The sequence below is a fragment of the Rhagoletis zephyria genome, unplaced genomic scaffold, assembly GCF_001687245.7.
Source record: "Rhagoletis zephyria isolate East Lansing unplaced genomic scaffold, Rhagoletis_zephyria_1.1 Rzeph_scaffold_04703, whole genome shotgun sequence".
Taxonomy (NCBI): domain Eukaryota; kingdom Metazoa; phylum Arthropoda; class Insecta; order Diptera; family Tephritidae; genus Rhagoletis; species Rhagoletis zephyria.
In genome coordinates, this window is record NW_016161786.1 from 1,328 (window position 1) to 19,154 (window position 17,827).

General features: G+C 36.1%; 1 protein-coding gene across 1 annotated transcript; it reads right to left on the reverse strand.

Moving 5' to 3' along the window:
• Window positions 1-219: 219 nt before the first annotated feature.
• On the reverse strand, window positions 220-1,258 carry LOC108371095 (uncharacterized). Its single transcript, XM_017626590.1, has 2 exons — window positions 593-1,258; window positions 220-518 (listed from the first exon to the last, which is right to left on the reverse strand). The coding sequence occupies exons 1-2, from the start codon at window positions 1,187-1,189 to the stop codon at window positions 408-410; spliced, it is 708 nt and encodes a 235-aa protein (XP_017482079.1). The 5' UTR covers window positions 1,190-1,258; the 3' UTR covers window positions 220-407.
• Between the last annotated feature and the right edge of the window lie 16,569 nt (window positions 1,259-17,827).

Below are 17,827 nucleotides of genomic sequence, written 5' to 3' on the forward strand. Positions count from 1 at the left end.
TTTTGTAAGCTCGCATTGGAATCCCCGGCGATTATGAACGGATTTTTCTCTGAAAACTTTCCATAAAATTCCTTTGCCGTTCGAAGGCGTCGTAGAACTGTTGGAACCACCATTTGTGTAACGACATCCAGACGCACACCACAAACTAGAGGAGGAGGAGCTCAGCCAAACATTTAGCAAAAGTGTAAGTGCCAAAAAAAAAAATACTATTGCAAGAACTTTTTTGCGCGTGGTCTAATTGTTTATTGATTTCAGCCCATTACAATTTATATGATGGTCGCACAAAATTTTTCATATATTTATGTTAAAATATGTACATATGTATGTATCATTGCCGCATCATCGAGGCACAAATACTTTGCTACTGTCGACCAAAGCGTTTCGACCGTATCGTTAGCTAACTTGGCTTAATAGGATGGGCCCCACTCGAAGATTTGATTAGCCATTTTGGCCAATTTTACCAAATCAATATGGTGACGCTTCAGCACGCTCAGTGGATATTTTAATTGGTATGTTGCCTATAATAAAACAAATAGAAAAAAAAGGCTAAATGAATGGTGCATCAATTCCTCCACCAATTCAATGTACTCACAAATAATTTCTTAACTTCACGTTTAAAACTCTTGCTGCGTACGATGCGATAGAATTTAGCAAATTCGCTATTGTTGCGCAATTTCTCGTTGATCAATTTACGGAAGTCAGAACGTGGAATTGCGTTCATCAAATTCGTAGCAACGTCCTGCAAGGAACGCGGCACCACCAACGATTGCATTTCAATGCTGTCAGAATAATCCACATCGCCGTACTTGGGCATCGAGAGCATTAAACAATCGAATATATTGGCAATGCTCGCAATACTATCGGTATTGATGCCGGCATTAGAGAAGCGTTGAAGTAGCTTCTGATAAGCATTACTTTCGGCAATTTGCTTCGATACCGATTTGAATTGATCGGTTTTAACAAAGTCCATAGCCTTGCGGAAACTTTCGTCCTGGAAGTAGCCAGATGAGATATAATATACGAGTGTATTGGCATCAATTAGATTGCGTATGTCTCGGAAATCCCGGCATAGTTCGACATCCGCAGCGGCAGCACAATCCGCAGGCTCAACTTCTTTCACGATTTTTTTGTGAGCTCCACAATGAGTTGCCAAAAGGCAAAAAGCGACGATAATAGAAAACCTCAACATAATTGGTTATTCAGAGTCGATAGTTGTGCGTTTAGTGTCAAAACGATTCAATTGCCAATACAGTTGCACTCTGCTGAAGATGCAAGGCAACGGCAATGTTTATATACTCGCAAATTTGCAGATGACCACAGATGCAGCTGCATTAATATTGTAATTACAATGAGGGAAGTGCAATAGACATTGCATCGCTTATCATTGAGCAAATAGGAAAACAGCAGCTGCAGTTATTTTTTTTTTTTTGATGGGCGAATGGTATGCGGCAACAACTTGTTAACTATGTACTTATTCATGTGCGATGCGGCACAAATTTATTTACATGCCAAACGCTTGTCTTGTAAGTTATTTACCGTTGATGTAACAAGTTAATGAGTCTATTGACAAATAAAATATTTTCTTTCCGCGTAGAAGCGATGTGGCGTGGTAGAAAAATAATAAATTAACCAAAAAGTTACGGAACGACCCAGATATATATCTGGCCAAGGACTGTCACTCCAGTAACACTCCCCAAAATCTGTTTGGGGAATTTGTATGCTGTTACAACAACAACAACAACAACAACAACAACATACTTACTAAGCCTCCAATGGAAAGTACTTACGAAGTACGTATTCTACTTCAAATCACATTAACCAGTTTTAAAAAGTAGGTTAAGTCAAGTAATGCCAGAAAATTCCTAATGCTTCCGCAAAGTATCAAAAAATTCCGAAAGGTGCCGAAAAATGACAAAACCAAATATTCCGGAAAGTGCCGATTAAATCCTAAAAGATAAAATATAAATCTCAAAAAGTCCCTAAATTCCCGAAAACTTGTATGATACAAATCAAAGAATTAATTTACACGAAGTCTCCACTAGGTACTCCGAATCAATCTAAAAGGCTCCCAGAAAGTCTCAGTAAGGGTCATAATGCCAGAAAGTAAAAAAACAAAAAAAGGTACCGAAAAATCTGTAAATTCTCGCAAACTAGTGTAATAAAAATCAAAGAGAGCAGTCACTCCGAGTCTCCGAAAGGACTCCGAAGTCTCCGAAAATCTCAAAATTTGCTGAAAAGTACCGAATATAACCAAAAAGTTCCTGGAAAACCTGAAAAAAAGTCCGAGGCCCCCGAAAAGTCTGCGAAGTGTTCGAAAAATTTCGAAAGACACCGAAAGATGCGCAAAAGTAAGAAAGAAAGTACTCCAGAAAGTACCGAAAAAACTAAAAAAGGTTTCCGAAAAATCTTTTAAAATCCGGTAATTTCCGAAAACTTGTCTAATACAAGTCTGGTGTTTTCCCTTAGGGTAATAGTGCAAGGTTGACACTTATTTTCGATTCTAAAAAATTTATATAAAACATCGCAATATGGATATCAAATGAAAGGTATTGTTTAGAACTTTGGTCCGAAAATATTTTCGATGAGGGTTTTCACGCTACCATGTAATTTTTATTTTGTTAATTTCAATCAGCATTTTTTTTTTGTATGTATACATAGTACATACATATGTATACGCTCAATATACGTACGGTTCATTCCAGCGCATTCTAAATAGGGTTGCCGCCTAAATTTAAAAGTAAGAAATTTACTTACATAATAGATATCCAAATCCATTCTTTTCATTTATTTCCAAAATATTTTTTAAAGCTATCCAATTTACCAATATTTGATATTCGAACCTTGAAAACTATTAAAACTATATGCACTCCGAGCAAATCTCAGTCAACCTGGTACAATGTACATATTTGCCTATATACATACTACATACATACTACATACATACATAAATACATTGTAAGTTTACGCCTGTTGAAGACTACACGTGCATGTCAAAGCTGGTACGTAACAAATAAATTGTTTTCGCCAACGAAGTCAGACATTTTTCTCACTAAAAATAAATTAAATTAAACTAAAAAAGGGCAAGAAAATCAAAAGCGACAAGTAGCCAACTTCAAACGCTTACATATTTTGCCGCATTTGTAAAACATTTTCAGCACACAACTACGGCATTAATGAAATAGGTTTTTTATCAGTACTTGACTTACACATTTAGATCTAACTACAAGCATACAGATAATGAAAATTTCTTTATACATATGTAGTACACAGTTATGTACATATATGTAATATGAATGTACTTATGTAAATGTTCGGACATTCGGAAATTCTCGGAGGTTATTCCTTGCATATCTGCTTTCTTTTTAGGCTACTAGAAAACTCGCTGGGTGGTGCTGGAGTCGAGTTTTTTATAAAATTCGAACGATGTATCCATGGAATCTGCAGTCAGATTCAGAGACTTAAGGGAACTCGCCAATTCAGGCACGGAACGATCATCAATGACGTACAATCACGACAAAAGACCAACTCTATCGTATCGAAGCTCAGCTTCAAGAGACATAAACGCGAGAGTCCCATTCAGAAGAGAATGGAGGAGTGGCAGAGGGGCTCAAAAATGGATGTGGTGTGGATGCAGATGTGTACTCCGAGCAACTGGCCGTCTCCTAGTCTCTGCGTCTAGGGAATGATGCAAGCATTTTCCAAGCGGAGGTTCTAGTCATTCCTGAAGCTTGTGAGGTTCTATGAAAAGGCATAGGTATAATAAAGTAGGCAACAATATAGAGCCAAGTGGCCGATGAATTGGTGAAGGCAAGAGCGTACTTGGAGGAATCCAAGGTTATCGCAGTGATAGCTGTCAACTAGAAGGCAGCGAAGAAAGTGTACAGCCTTTCCTTTGTGAGTGGCCAACGGCTATTAAGCATAAGGACAAAGGAGAGATATACAGACAAAACTAACAGATATATTAGGATCTACTGTAGCCGATATCGGCGAATTCATCAGGGAATCAAGATTGTAGATGTAAATGTAAATGACCACACGCTACATACATATATCCGTTTGAGCAAATTCCACTAAGTGTAAATTGACTTGCAGCATGTGGCATGTGGCAATTAGCAACTAAATAAAACTCGAACTATAAACTAAGCAAACACAATCCACAGATCACTTATGTAGCTGCCTAGCTGTGCTTTAGGTGCGCTAAATTAAGGCCACAATGAAGATGAGCAATTGCTTGGCAATCAAGCAACACAGCAGACAGCAGCTTGTGGCTTCTCGGATGCTAAAGCAGTGAAAGAGCTGTGTGGTGGTAGTACGTAGTAGAGGAAGTAGTGAGATTCCTTGCCACCATTTTCGCTGTGCTGAGCTACTGCTAGGCAATGCACATTGGCATTGCGTAAGGCAATCAAATTGCTGCAAGAAGCGTTAGCAGTTAGAGCAAATTGCACAGAGTATACGCAGAATGATTGCCTGCCTACATGCGTGCATGCATTTGTACATACAAACATACTAGGCTTAAAATTGAGAAATATGCTGGGGAAAAGACACTCCACTTTAAGACTCAATTAAAATGGAATTTACTTGGCTTCTCATATCGCAGCTTACGGTAGCTGCCTGAGGTTGATTTTTCTCTTTTCTTGTCAACTTTATGTCGCCATTTGTTGGCTGCTCTCCCCGTCTGTTTTGTTCTCATTTTGATTGCACTAAAACAATGTTTTTAATTCTTCTTCTGCGCATTTAAATTCTTCTTTGGTATACTTCAGTGTGCTTGTGTGTGTTTGTGTATATGTAGGTGTGTATTTGTGTGCATGTATGTGTGTGTTGCCAACTAATAACCGGATGGGCTATTCATATAAGCCACTGCTCATCAGCCACGTTGAAGGACATTGCAAGCACTGTATGCATACACCAAGGCCACTAGTTATTCGAATAACAAAAAATTTAAGCAGCGATTGAGCCTATAAGCTCATACCAGCATACCACTAGTTGTGTACCTAAATCAAAGTACATACATATTTACATGCATAACTACGTAAATAATATGTTTTTCAATAAAAAAACAAGACCCATGTGAGTGTATGGACATTGAGCAACAACATAATTGTTTTGTGNACATGCATAACTACGTAAATAATATGTTTTTCAATAAAAAAACAAGACCCATGTGAGTGTATGGACATTGAGCAACAACATAATTGTTTTGTGAAAAGCCAGCAAGATATTGCCTAGAAAACGGAGCACTTGGAGTTGGATAAACTTTTCTCTTCGATATACATATAACTTCAAATCGAACCTACACTGAAGAATCGCATCCTTCAACCTTATGAGTGTCGAATATACCAAGCTTGTACATTTGGTCATTCCATCTTCTCCCAAGCGAACATATCCGTACATGTTGCAGAGAAAATACCCAAAACCTTGTCATCTTTGTTCGGCATCATCCACGCTTCTGAGGCAGATAAAACGATGACCATGGCAAACATTTTGCTTTCTTTTTAATTGCGCTTGGCCTGTTTGGCCGGCTACTAGCAAAGTCTCTTTTCCAGAACATGAAAGCAATTTAAGTGAAAAATGATTTGCTGTCAGCTTCCATATTAAATTCAAATAAAATAAATCATCTTTCACTTAAATTGCTTCGGGAAACTGGCTAATAGACAAAACAAGCTGACAAGCTTGCAAGGGCCTAGTATAGGTTAGGTTGAAGTGGCTGCCGGTGGGCACACCCGGGCCCGGTATGTGGTGTTGACAATATTGAGCAATCACCTTATCCTTATGCCCGCTAAACCGCTCAGGTCTCCAAAGTTTCCAGCACCCAAGAACCTCAGTCTGCTCCTTTTAAATGCGGGACATTCGCAAAGTAAATTTCGTACTTATTCAGGCTCTTACATGGCAATTCTTGTAAAGATAGCTGAAAGTCTTTTGTAAGACGATTGAAAGACAGTAGACGAGATAGTTTAAAAGATTTTGTTTATTCCGGCATGAAAGTCTTAAAAAAAAGCTCCTTGCCAACGTGGCGGAAAGCTCTTTTGATAGAAAGCAGACATATATCAATTTGCTCGGCTCCAACAGTCGCAATGGCCGAGTAAGTGAAGCGCTGGAGTACGATTCGAGAGATCCGAGGTTGAGTACTCGGGCAGCAGGATTTATTTTTTTATATAAATAACTTTATTCTTTTTTTTATTTAATTTTCATTGTGTTTTTTAATGTTATCGTTTTAAAAAAACTTGTATAATTTTTTAGTTTTATTTAATTTTTGGAAAATTATATTTTATTTCCTTTTATCTGTTTTTTTTTTATTAAATATATGTTGTTATATTTTTAAAAATTAAATTTAATCCTTTGTATATATAATTTTTTCTTTTATAAATAAGTTTTCTTTTAATTTTCTGGTTTTATTGTTAAAATAAAAATTCATTTAGTTTTTAGGAACCTACATAATTTGTTTTCTTTTTTTAAGTGATTTATTTTTAAAGGTCATTTTCTTTAAATTTTATTTGTTTTAAATTGAAATTTTAAAAAGAGAAATGTGAGATAAAAGACGGTTGCCAGAAATACCTTATTAGTCGTCTTTGCAGCTTCTGCGTTTTCTTTTCTCGAAATAATGTTACCTTATTTATTCTGCGCTGCGCCAGGGCTGTCAAGTTGTCGTGTTCTTTAAAATGTTGCACTCTGATAATTTTGCCATATAAGAAGGTGAAATTTTTTTTTCGGGAAAAGAAAACGCCCCAATTCTCTCCGCGTGCCTTCTTAGGGTAAAATATGAGCAGTCAACCGACCCATATCCAAGAAGATTTCTCCCTCGCACAGCATAGGGAGCTCACTTGATCTTTTTAGTTTCCATTTTGGCCACATCAGTTTTGTCATNGTGAAATTTTTTTTTCGGGAAAAGAAAACGCCCCAATTCTCTCCGCGTGCCTTCTTAGGGTAAAATATGACCAGTCAACCGACCCATATCCAAGGAGATTTCTCCCTCGCACAGCATAGGTAGCTCACTTGATCTTTTTAGTTTCCATTTTGGCCACATCAGTTTTGTCATGTTGCAGGTTTCCAGCTGCAACCACCTTCCTCTTACTTCTAAGAAGAAGAAATTCTTGTATGCTGAACTTGCAGTAAGTTTGGCATCACATTCATCGGGTCAAAGGAGCCTTAAAATCTTTAAAAAATCCGGGAAAAGGGCTCAAAATTTCAGATGCGCTTAAGGTATTCTGTGGCTAATAGATACATCGGGGTTTTATTATTTTGCCTTGTAATGCAAATACAATGCTATACATATATCATGAAGGAAATCGCAATTTTTTTCCAATAGCTATATATTGACTGGCTTCATTAGGTCAATCACTAGTATTTATTAGGCCAGCTGCAGCTTTTAGTTTTCCTTTTACGATATTTTCTCTGACTAATTGGCCTATAAAATGAAAAAAAAAAATTTCAGCATAACTCTTGCACATGTGAGGCTTTCTAACTTGCCATAAAACCAAATTATAAATTCCTTCATTTATTTCTTTTGTACTCGTACTTCATGGGGATACTCGTATTAAACCTTGACTTAATAATTGAACAATGCTTCTGCCTATACTTACATACTCAATTCTTCACAATGCCTAACTCGATTATCACCATGCATATTAGGCTATGAAGGAAGTGGCATACACACATAGTATAAAAAAGCACACAAACTACCAGCTTTGAGGTTGCGAATGCCGCAAATATTGTTAACATAGTATCTAACATAGTAGATACCTTCTTCTATACATGTACATTTGCATACGTGGCTCTGTATGAAGCTGTCCATATGTTGAAGAGAAAATAGCAAAGAACCTGTGCAAGGAGAAGAAAACACTAAAACAGCTGAGACCATTCAAGCAATTTACTAGATTGCTATATTGTTAGCAACTGACTTAACAAAATACATATACATAGAGACAAAATGAAGTAAAGTTATCTATGAATAGCAGCATAAGTCTTGAGGCGCCTAAAAATTCGTACAGTTGCAAATGCGCATCTGAGCCATGATCTCCGAAAATGGATATGAGCAGGACACCTACCCTAATGGAAATATTTACAAACACTTAGCTGAATTTAATTTTGACAATTGGGTTCGCTTGCAAATTCGACACAAATATGTTGAAAACTAATGAAATCGGTATCATCACTCGCTGGGATCGAATCAGCGCGTCATCCAAGTGAAAGGAATATTTATCTCTAAAATAGGTTACTTCTCAGCAGGCGATAAAAAAATCTAGCACTGTATTTTTTGCTATAAAAACCTTACTACAAGAAACCATCATTCGGAACCATTCGGAAACAAAGATTGGAATCTTAGTATACTTTGCACAATCCACAAGAGGGAAGATCCCACTGTGCCAATTACTTAGGAATAAGCCNATCTAGCACTGTATTTTTTGCTATAAAAACCTTACTACAAGAACCCATCATTCGGAACCATTCGGAAACAAAGATTGGAATCTTAGTATACTTTGCCCAATCCACAAGAGGGAAGATCCCACTGTGCCAATTACTTAGGAATAAGCCTTCTTAGCAATGCCGAAGAAGATGGATTGACTAACTGTACAAACTTTTTAACGAAATGGACATGGTTAAGTGCCGAGGCTCAAGTGAAAAGATCTTCGACAATACAACCAGGTGAAGACAACGAAAGAGAGGGCATGCACGAATACAATGGAAGAACGCAGTACAGAAGAACATGTCTACTCGCGATGTACAACTGGCGCAAGCTCGCAAATGTGAGTGGCAATCAGCGAAGTTTTTTGATCTCGGCCCAAACTGAAGAACGGTTTAGAGCCAAATAAAAAGAAACATTTGAAGGCAAACATATCGGGAACTAACTGGTATCCTACTAAGTAATTTTATAAATGCAAACATTTTTGCATGAATATGTTTGTTGCTCTTTCACACTGAAACGACTGGACGTATTTGAACAAAATTTGGGACGGAGATAAGCTATATCCTGTATTAAAAGATGAGAGACTTGCCACATTTTCAAAAGTTTAGGTTAAATGAAATTATTTCGAAGAGTGTTGCCACCAGCTGAAAAGTCGAATCCCACTTTTTATAAGTTGAATAAATTATTATAATTCCGATATCACATCGAAAAAAGTTGCCCCCGGTTGAAAAATAAAATAAAATTTTATCAATAAGTAAAATGAAATATTACATTGTGGACATGAAACTAAACAGAGCGAAAAAAGCTTCTTTACGATGAAGTCTAAGGGGGTTCAATTAAAGTGAACATTTGCCGAATGGAATATCTTTCATCTTAAAAGCAAAGATAATTGAAATGTTGATATGAAGAAAAAAGTTTTGTTTTTTTTAATCAGACAAATTTTTTTAAAGAATAGCCACCTATAAAAATTAAAAAAGAAAACATTGTATTTTTCATAGTAAATACTTAGCTAGGAAATGTAGTAGTTCATTTCTACCAAGCCTTAACTGCAGTTAGTGTCTATTGAAAAAAAAAAGAGATCACAAATTGGATGGGATAATCATATTAATTAAAAAAGCAAAAATTAAGAAACAAACCTTGCCGGTCACCCCATGTTGAAATTCTTGGAACTTACCTGAGCTTTTAACTGCAGTTAAGCGTTCGGTGGAAATGAGCTTTAAGTTTTGTATACTGAGATGACCAATTCGGTTGGAATTCGACACATTGACCATTGACTCCGAAAAAATAAGCAGCTTCTTAAATAAATGCATTATTTCCGGTGATTTGAAGGATATATCCTAAGTTGGAAAATTCTATACAAATTCATGTGCGACTTTTACAACTATCTACTCTATTTAATTTCCAACGGGGCAACTTCATCATAGACATGGTACACATACGAGTATGCCTGTATTCATATAACGGCTTAATCACAACCATCTCTGTGTGTATAAGTATGTGCAAATTAGGCCAAAGATGAGAACTTGTTTCCTCGATTATCTTACACAAGCCAATAGTGGCTTTTACTTACGGCCATAATATTGTACTAAGCCAATGTGTTCTAACGTGTTAAACACACACACACACACACATCATTACTCACGTACATAGCTAAAGTAAATGCAATTTGTCGGCAATGTCCCAAATTTTTCTGCTTGTTTGACGCCACTATCAGTAAAAGCAAAAACCACAAAAGTTGTGGGCAGTACAACCAGCTCATGCAGAAACAAAAGCAAAGAAGGTAGGTAAGTATATACACTAGGGTGGGTACATTTTTTTTTTTTACTATGCGATTAAGACATAGGAGGATTCTACATGTTATTCTAAGCAAACTTGCCCAAAAAACTTTGGGTCTAAAATCAATGTAGAGTTTGCCAAATTGCGAAAATATATTTCGAAGAAAATATGAAAATTTTCACTTCTGCGCCCTCTGGTGGTAATTTTAAGAAAAATTAAATGCAGAAATGGATACCTCATACCATAAAACCCCTTATAGCATGTTTTTATACAAAATTTAACACTTCTTTACGACACTACAGCAAAAGGCTAAGAAACCTATTTTCGCAATTTAGCAAACTGCAAATTGATTTTAGACCCATGGTTTCTTCGGAAAATTTGCCGGCAATTACTCGTAGAATCATTTTGTGCTATACGCGCATAGTAAAAAAAAAAGTATCCCATACAAATTGACCCGCCCTAATGTACGCACAGATACGTACGTTGCTAAAAAAAAAAACTTAATTAGCTGAGGAAATTATAGGGCATCCGGTTTGTTGCTCAGTTAATTTAAGTTGCAGTGGGTGAGGAAATGCAAATACATATACAGGCGTATGCATATACATATAGCACATATAGCACATAAACATACTGTTGAGAGGAGCAGTTAAAGGACAATTCTTAGCCACCTGGAATGAACTTATGCAGGTATGCCTGAACTTAGTTGAAAACTGGACTGCCAGTTGCGGATTAGATGTAAACATTAACAAAAATAAGCTCGTTCTTTCCGCCGACCTATACTCGATAGGCCTGCCAAACGCCTACAGCATTTCCAAACTAAGATTATGTACCTAATCTTATGCAAAACGGCATGGTTTGTGCCGCAAAAGCCACTATCACCGTCGATACTCAAGCGGCTTTGAAAGTAAAAGGCTACATAGTTCTGAAAGCGGGGAATATCGAAGGGTATGAGGAAGCTGATGAGATGGTCTTGCACGGTTCTGAGATGCTAAATACATAATCACCGTTTAACGATAGCTTATAGAAACTAAAAAATGCGCTATATCCCTTCTAAAAGGCAATTAAAGATTTATTATATCTCGTTATGAAACTTGCTATACGCGCGCTGTCGGGGTCACTGATTACGAAATTGATATTATTTCAAAATGGCAATAAATGTTACTCATACGCCATGTAGTACGAGTTTGCCATGTAAATATGTCATATTTCCTGCTTACATTTCATGCAAAAAGTCATTGCGCATTGTCATTTGCCTATTAACCACTCTTTTTGTTTATCCATCGATTTTCTTCGTTAGTAGTTTGATTTTTCGTGTAAGAGAACCTTAAGTGCAAATGACAAAAATTTACAAAAAAAAATTGTTCATATTTATTAAATTTTTTCTTTGTTAAAGTTTGAATTTTTTTCATAAAACTTCCATACAAACTCTCTTTTTTCAAATAGATTTTAAAACTTATCTGCCCTCTAAACACAAATTTTGTTCTACAAAAATTAATTTGAAGAGCAGATAAATTTTAAACGGCAGAATTTTAGTTCAACTTAAATCCTATGTATTAAAGATATTAAATGCTAAAAATTTCATAGGATATTTTTCAAATTTTTTAAATGATGATTCCACATTTGTTCCATAATCAACCCGCGCAGACATGTCAAATACTAAAACCCTTTATTTTGTTTATTTAATATTGTAGAAAGCATTTTTTTTTTTAACGAAGAAAAGAGTTTGTTATTAAAGTTGTATTTAATAATTTAATGTTCATCATACGCCCTGTCGGGCCAACAAAAAAATGTTCTACAATTGCAAATTTTCAGGACATACACAAATTATTTGACCTTGAGTCCGGTCAGTTAGCAGCGGCTTAAATCTACTACTAGGATTCACTGCTGGGTTATACGTTTTGTTAATAAGAAAAAAAGATATCAACGGATGTTGTAACTAAATATTACACGTCCGGAAGTAACTACACGCCCAAAGTTAACAACAGCATTTTAAGCATGCATGAGCGCCACTTTGCAGGAATGGGACTTTGTCTTGAATGTTTTATAGTATGTATGTATGTATGTACCTACGTGAGCGCTGGAATAATGTAGGCAGATGTTGTTTTGTTAATAGCATAGTGCAGCGGTTAAGCCTCTCCGCAATAACGTTCCATAGAGCAGAGAAACTTCGACTAAGCTTAATGTGCACTAAAGTGTTTCACTGGCCTTGAACTATCTATTATTAGCGTTAGCTAATAAACGTAATCAAGCTTAGGTGTTGATTTTCTTTCGCATTGCCGCGTTAAAACAATTTCATAATGAAATAAATGACGCTTACGTTTTAGCTAAAAATTCAACACGCAAGTATCTTTCGCTAAAAATACTTTACTCAGCTAAGTGCTTACATATGTACATTCATGCTTATAAATAGAGCGATATTCTGGGGAAAGGAAATCATTGTGTTCGGGTGCTTCAAAGTCTATAAAAACTTTTCATGATCTGTCAATTGTGTTCCCGTTGCCTGAAAGCTTTAAAAGATCAAGTCGCTGCTGCGTGATAATGAGGTTACACTTTTTAGATGTTTCTATAAATAACTGAGTTAAAAAATTACGTTCATTGACTTATTTTTAGTTATGGGGCTACCGTTTGAAAACGATAGAACTGTAAGGCGGAGGATAAATTAACTAATTTCACGTTGTGTGTGTGCTTGCATTGCCGTCATAGAGAATAATCGTCTTTCGAAGGTTATTTTCTTTTTTTATCGAAAATTTTCAAAAAAAAAATGGCCGAGGGAGCTTGCTAACTCGGTGACTTTTCGTATTTCTCGCAAGTGGACTATTCAATCAGTATTTAAATCCTACAATCTAAAATCAGCTAAAAATTTGAATTTAATTTGGCAAGCATGCTTACAAATGTGTTTTTACAAGTTTTTATATAACTTGCTTTGTATCGATGTAAGTATACTTGTATGTATGTAAGTATACTTCCCGATGAGCTAGAGACTTAAAACTTTCAACCTATGTAGCTCAGAACATGATAACAATGCAATATGAAAGACGAATTTGTCTATCCTCTAGGTGGCATAGGAGTCGAGATATCTGAAAAAAACCTTATTTTATGTTTCTACATTAAAAGCAATAACTCCACAAAAATTTGTCGGTAGGTGGCGCAGGAAGCAAGATATTTAAAGTACCCTTTATTATGGTTCGACTTGGTACATATTAAGAAAGCGAGTTTTGAATATGTAGGTCTTTTATTAGTAATTTATTTTTTTATAACTCAAAACGCGAAAAAAGAATGCTATTGACATAAAATCGACCCTCTTGCGCAAAATTATCGTATGATCCATTTTTTACACAATTCACTCTTTGATGCAACTTTGTTTTACAACCCATAAATTTTATCGTGTGACAATGAATTTTTTCTTGTGAAGAAATTAGAATTAGAGACCTTTCTAAAAAAAGAAAATTCGTATGGTTATATTTTTCAATTATCTCAGCAAATCTAAGCTTTGGTATTGATGGTGCTAGCCAAAGCAGATAAAAATACAAAAAAAACTCTGTAAAATTTGGTTTTTGTAACATACGATAATTTTTTGCAAAGGGGTCGAAATGATGATTTTTTTATATTTTTATTTATTTATTTATTTTATATTTTATTTATATATTTTATTTTAATACATTTTATTTTCTTTCCTTTTATTTTTTATGAATTTTTTGTTATTTTTTTTATTAAGTACTAGTTTGCCCTCTCCCGCTTCACTGAGTGTGTCAAATTTCTGCGTGTGCCGTTAAGTGTAATTTATTTGAATAAAACTGTACATATTTAAACTGAGCCAGAAACATAGGTCATTCTCGCATTTATATATTTTTTCTTTTCAAACTAAAGCTTTTTAAATCTCTTCTGGCACCCGTATTGTAATACATATTTCTATTACGCACTCGTCTAACTCAAGCTGTATTTGGCTTTTTAAACAGGTGGCAGCCCACATACCGATAGTTTAGAACTGATTCCTTATATTGATATCAATATTGTAATAACTTATTAGATAAATAGTTTGAAAATAACTTTTCCAACAGGTGGCAGCCCTCTTTAAACACCCAAAAAATATACCAAGTGTTCAAACAAACAATTTTTTAAAACTATTTCGTTTGACGGGCATTCTTTAATATATCATACAACTTGTGTATAACTTAATTATATTTGACTTTTCAAACAGGTAGCAACCCTTTTCAAAATATTTTCAAACTACAACCTTCTTAAACCTCATCCGTCTGACATCCATATTGTGATACATATTTCAATTACCTAGTTTCTTTAATTCAAGGTGAATTTAATTTTTATGTTGGCAACCCTCTTAAGTTTCATTTAGAAATAAGGTATTTTTTTCGATTGATAGCCATATATATTGTAATAGCTCATTTAACTTAATGAATAATTTTAATTGAATTTAATTTTTTAACAGGTGGCAACTCTCTTCAGATCCTTATAATATATTTTGAATGTTCAAATGTTACTTAATACTCTTTCATTTTTCATATAACTTGTGCGTAATTTAATTTCATTCCATTTTTCACACAAGGGGTAACCCTTTCACAATATTTTCAAACTGCAATCTTCTTAACCCTTTTTCGCCTGTTACTCACACACATTGTGATAACATACTTCAATTACCTAATTGACTTAATTCAAGTTAAATTTAATTAATAATTCTTTTAATTCAGTTTATATTAGAGGAGCCACGACCCCTTCTCTAATAACGCCATGAGTAGGGTATCGATTTTAAAAATCTCCTTACCAAGTTTCAGTACTATACCAAAAATACTTCCAGAGATATGCTGCAATGATAGGTGCAATGCTCCCTTGTAAAGCTGTCCTATATTTTAAATTGGGCTAAATTACGCCAGTGTGCAAAATTTTTCGATGATCGGTTGAGTAGTTAAAGCGTGAAAGCATAACAAACAAACAAACTCACTTTCGCATTTCGTCGCCTGGGTAAAATATTGTCGTATGTTACGCAAGTACGTATGACGCTTACGACAATCTTTTACCCAGGCGACGATTTATAATATTAGTAAGAAAGTAAGGATTATTTATTATTGTTACGTACTTAAAAAGTTTAAAAATTTCAATGAAAAAATTTGAAAATTTTCTAGGATCTATTTACAAACATCTTGTTAATATATATTTATGTGTGTACATTATGTGTGTACATATGTATGTATGTATAAATGTCATAACAACTTCCTAAGATTTTATGAATGTCTATTAATTACTAACAAAAATACAAATAAATTACCGGAAGCTGTCTGCTCAATACACCAAGATAAGTGTGATTTATTCGAGCGTAAATCATATGTGTCGTAGTTTACTTTAATTTTCCAATGTATCTACAAGGAGTTGTTCCCAGTCCAAAGTCCATCACTGCAACAAAAACAGGGACTTTACAGCAAAAAGCACTAACAATGTAAACTTTCAATATACATTAGGATGGCTTGCTCAACGGAGTTCCTTTTCTTCACAGTAAGTTTCATGCCTTAAGCCAAAATTTACTAACACAACACATCTACTATTTTTGACTTGGCGATGTTGTACGAAATGTCAATCGTCAGCCCGTGCGGCAGCGTAAACCAGTAAAAATTCTACTTAGGGCCAGTTTTTTAGTGCCAGTTTAAACTTAGACTACGTAAAATGCGGGCTGACATTTGATTTTCTAATCTTAGTATAAACCAGGTATTTCGATCGTTTAAACTTAGTTTAAACCACTGTTAGATTTCACCGCGCACACAAAAACTAGCCATCATTAGTAAAATTCCAGTTTAAACGGATGTTGGGTCACAAAATCTTCTACTTTTTATTTAGCGCTAATAACCGCCTAAACAATTTCGGCCGATTTCAATAAGTCACACCAGTAGCTTCTCTTCTATGCCTACTAACGTTAAGTGGAAATGCCAAGAGAAACCAAGTCCCCTAACTACATACCTAGCCTTTCCATTGCTGAGCAGGCCTTCGTCTTTCCCTGCTAGCACCAGCGGGATCTGCATTAGAGACTTTCAGTCCATTCATACGACATGGTCAGGCCAAGGGACCTACTCTATTTTAATCCACTGTGCTATCGTATGCGATGTTCATCATTACCAACGCGGAAAGGCCCGTAAATCGTCTTCAAAATGTTCAGTCCAGTCCAGTCTAAAACTTCGTTTGCTATCAAATGATTCATAGGGCCGATGGCTTAGATTAACGACATTTTACGTCGCGGGAATACTAAATTCAGTCAGCGCGGCATAAAGACAACTTCTCTTCGTGCTGTCGAAATCCTACGTGTACGTTGATCCTACATACTCTCGCGAGTATTTCCCAAGATTTTGCCGGTGCCGGTCTTTCCAGGTCTAAAGTCATACTCTAATAAGGCCCAATCAGTTCGTTGACGGTGGGCTTTAGTCATTCTCTGATTCATCTTCTCCAATATGTTCTTGACGTCGGTTACAAGCTCGCCGTCGCAGGCTGTAATCGCCTTGGTATCGTAAACATCCGTAAGTCGTATAACTTCATCGGAAAATGTTGGTGGTCTTTTCCTGTCTCTTTTTATTAAAGAATATACGTCTCGCTATTCTCGCCAGCTCTCTACATTTGCTCTACTTAAGTAGCGTTGCTCCCAATCGTAGTGTGGCCCTGTAGGCGGCATCTTTTTCAGCGGACATTCTTCTTTAGTTGTACCAGTTATTCCTTCAAGCTTACTGCTTCTTCGGCGGCGATATGTAATGAGCCTGAAATGTTGTGTCACTGCTCGCTCAAGAGGACTCCGCGTTTGTAGAACTACGGGTATGACAACCTCGAGGACCCTAGTCAAAGGTTGCCACTTCACGAGTGGAGTAGAGGCTCAACTGGCGGTAGTTTCGGCTACGAGGCCTGACCAAATACTTAATTCTGGTAACACGGGGAAAGAGGAGCCCCCAGATTATACTATATTTACTCTGGCCTGTACTTGGGTACGGCCCCTCGGGTAGTATCGTAGTGGCTGTGGTTTAACACCCAAATTCGGGTAGAACCGGCCTTGGTTGGTACGATGTGGAGTTGCATACCAACCGGGTGCCGGATCCAAAGTACGGCAGAGACCTTAGATAAGCTTTTCGACGTTGAGCTGTCCTTGTGTTTCTAAACAGACATATTTTGTTGAAGAGAGGCGGATGGTACGTATGTCTAAACACGGAAAGCGTATCCTAGTCTATTTGTGGTAGTTGGTCTACGAGAAAGTATACTAGCTGATTTCGCTTTTCACTGTTTGGTAAAACTATTTTGTAGAAAGCATTCTCGCAATCTTTTTTTGTAAGTTGGCTTAATGTGCTTACATATACACGAACATTTATTAAATGAAACTCTGTTTGTAGATACTAATACCACTTAACTTAGCACCACTTCAACTGGCCATTGGGTGCTCATTCTCAGCCAGCATAGAGGACAACCGGGTAGCAACATTAAAAGTCAACTGAAGTGAAGTGAAGATTATATTCACTGATGATTTCACCTCACTGATGACATCATTCAATCATCATCGGCACCATCAGTAGACGTGCTCAATAGAAACCACAAAGTACCGGCAGTCAACAAACTACGATACGACAACCACAAGGACAACAAAAGTATACAAACGTGTATTTTGTAGATGTTGGA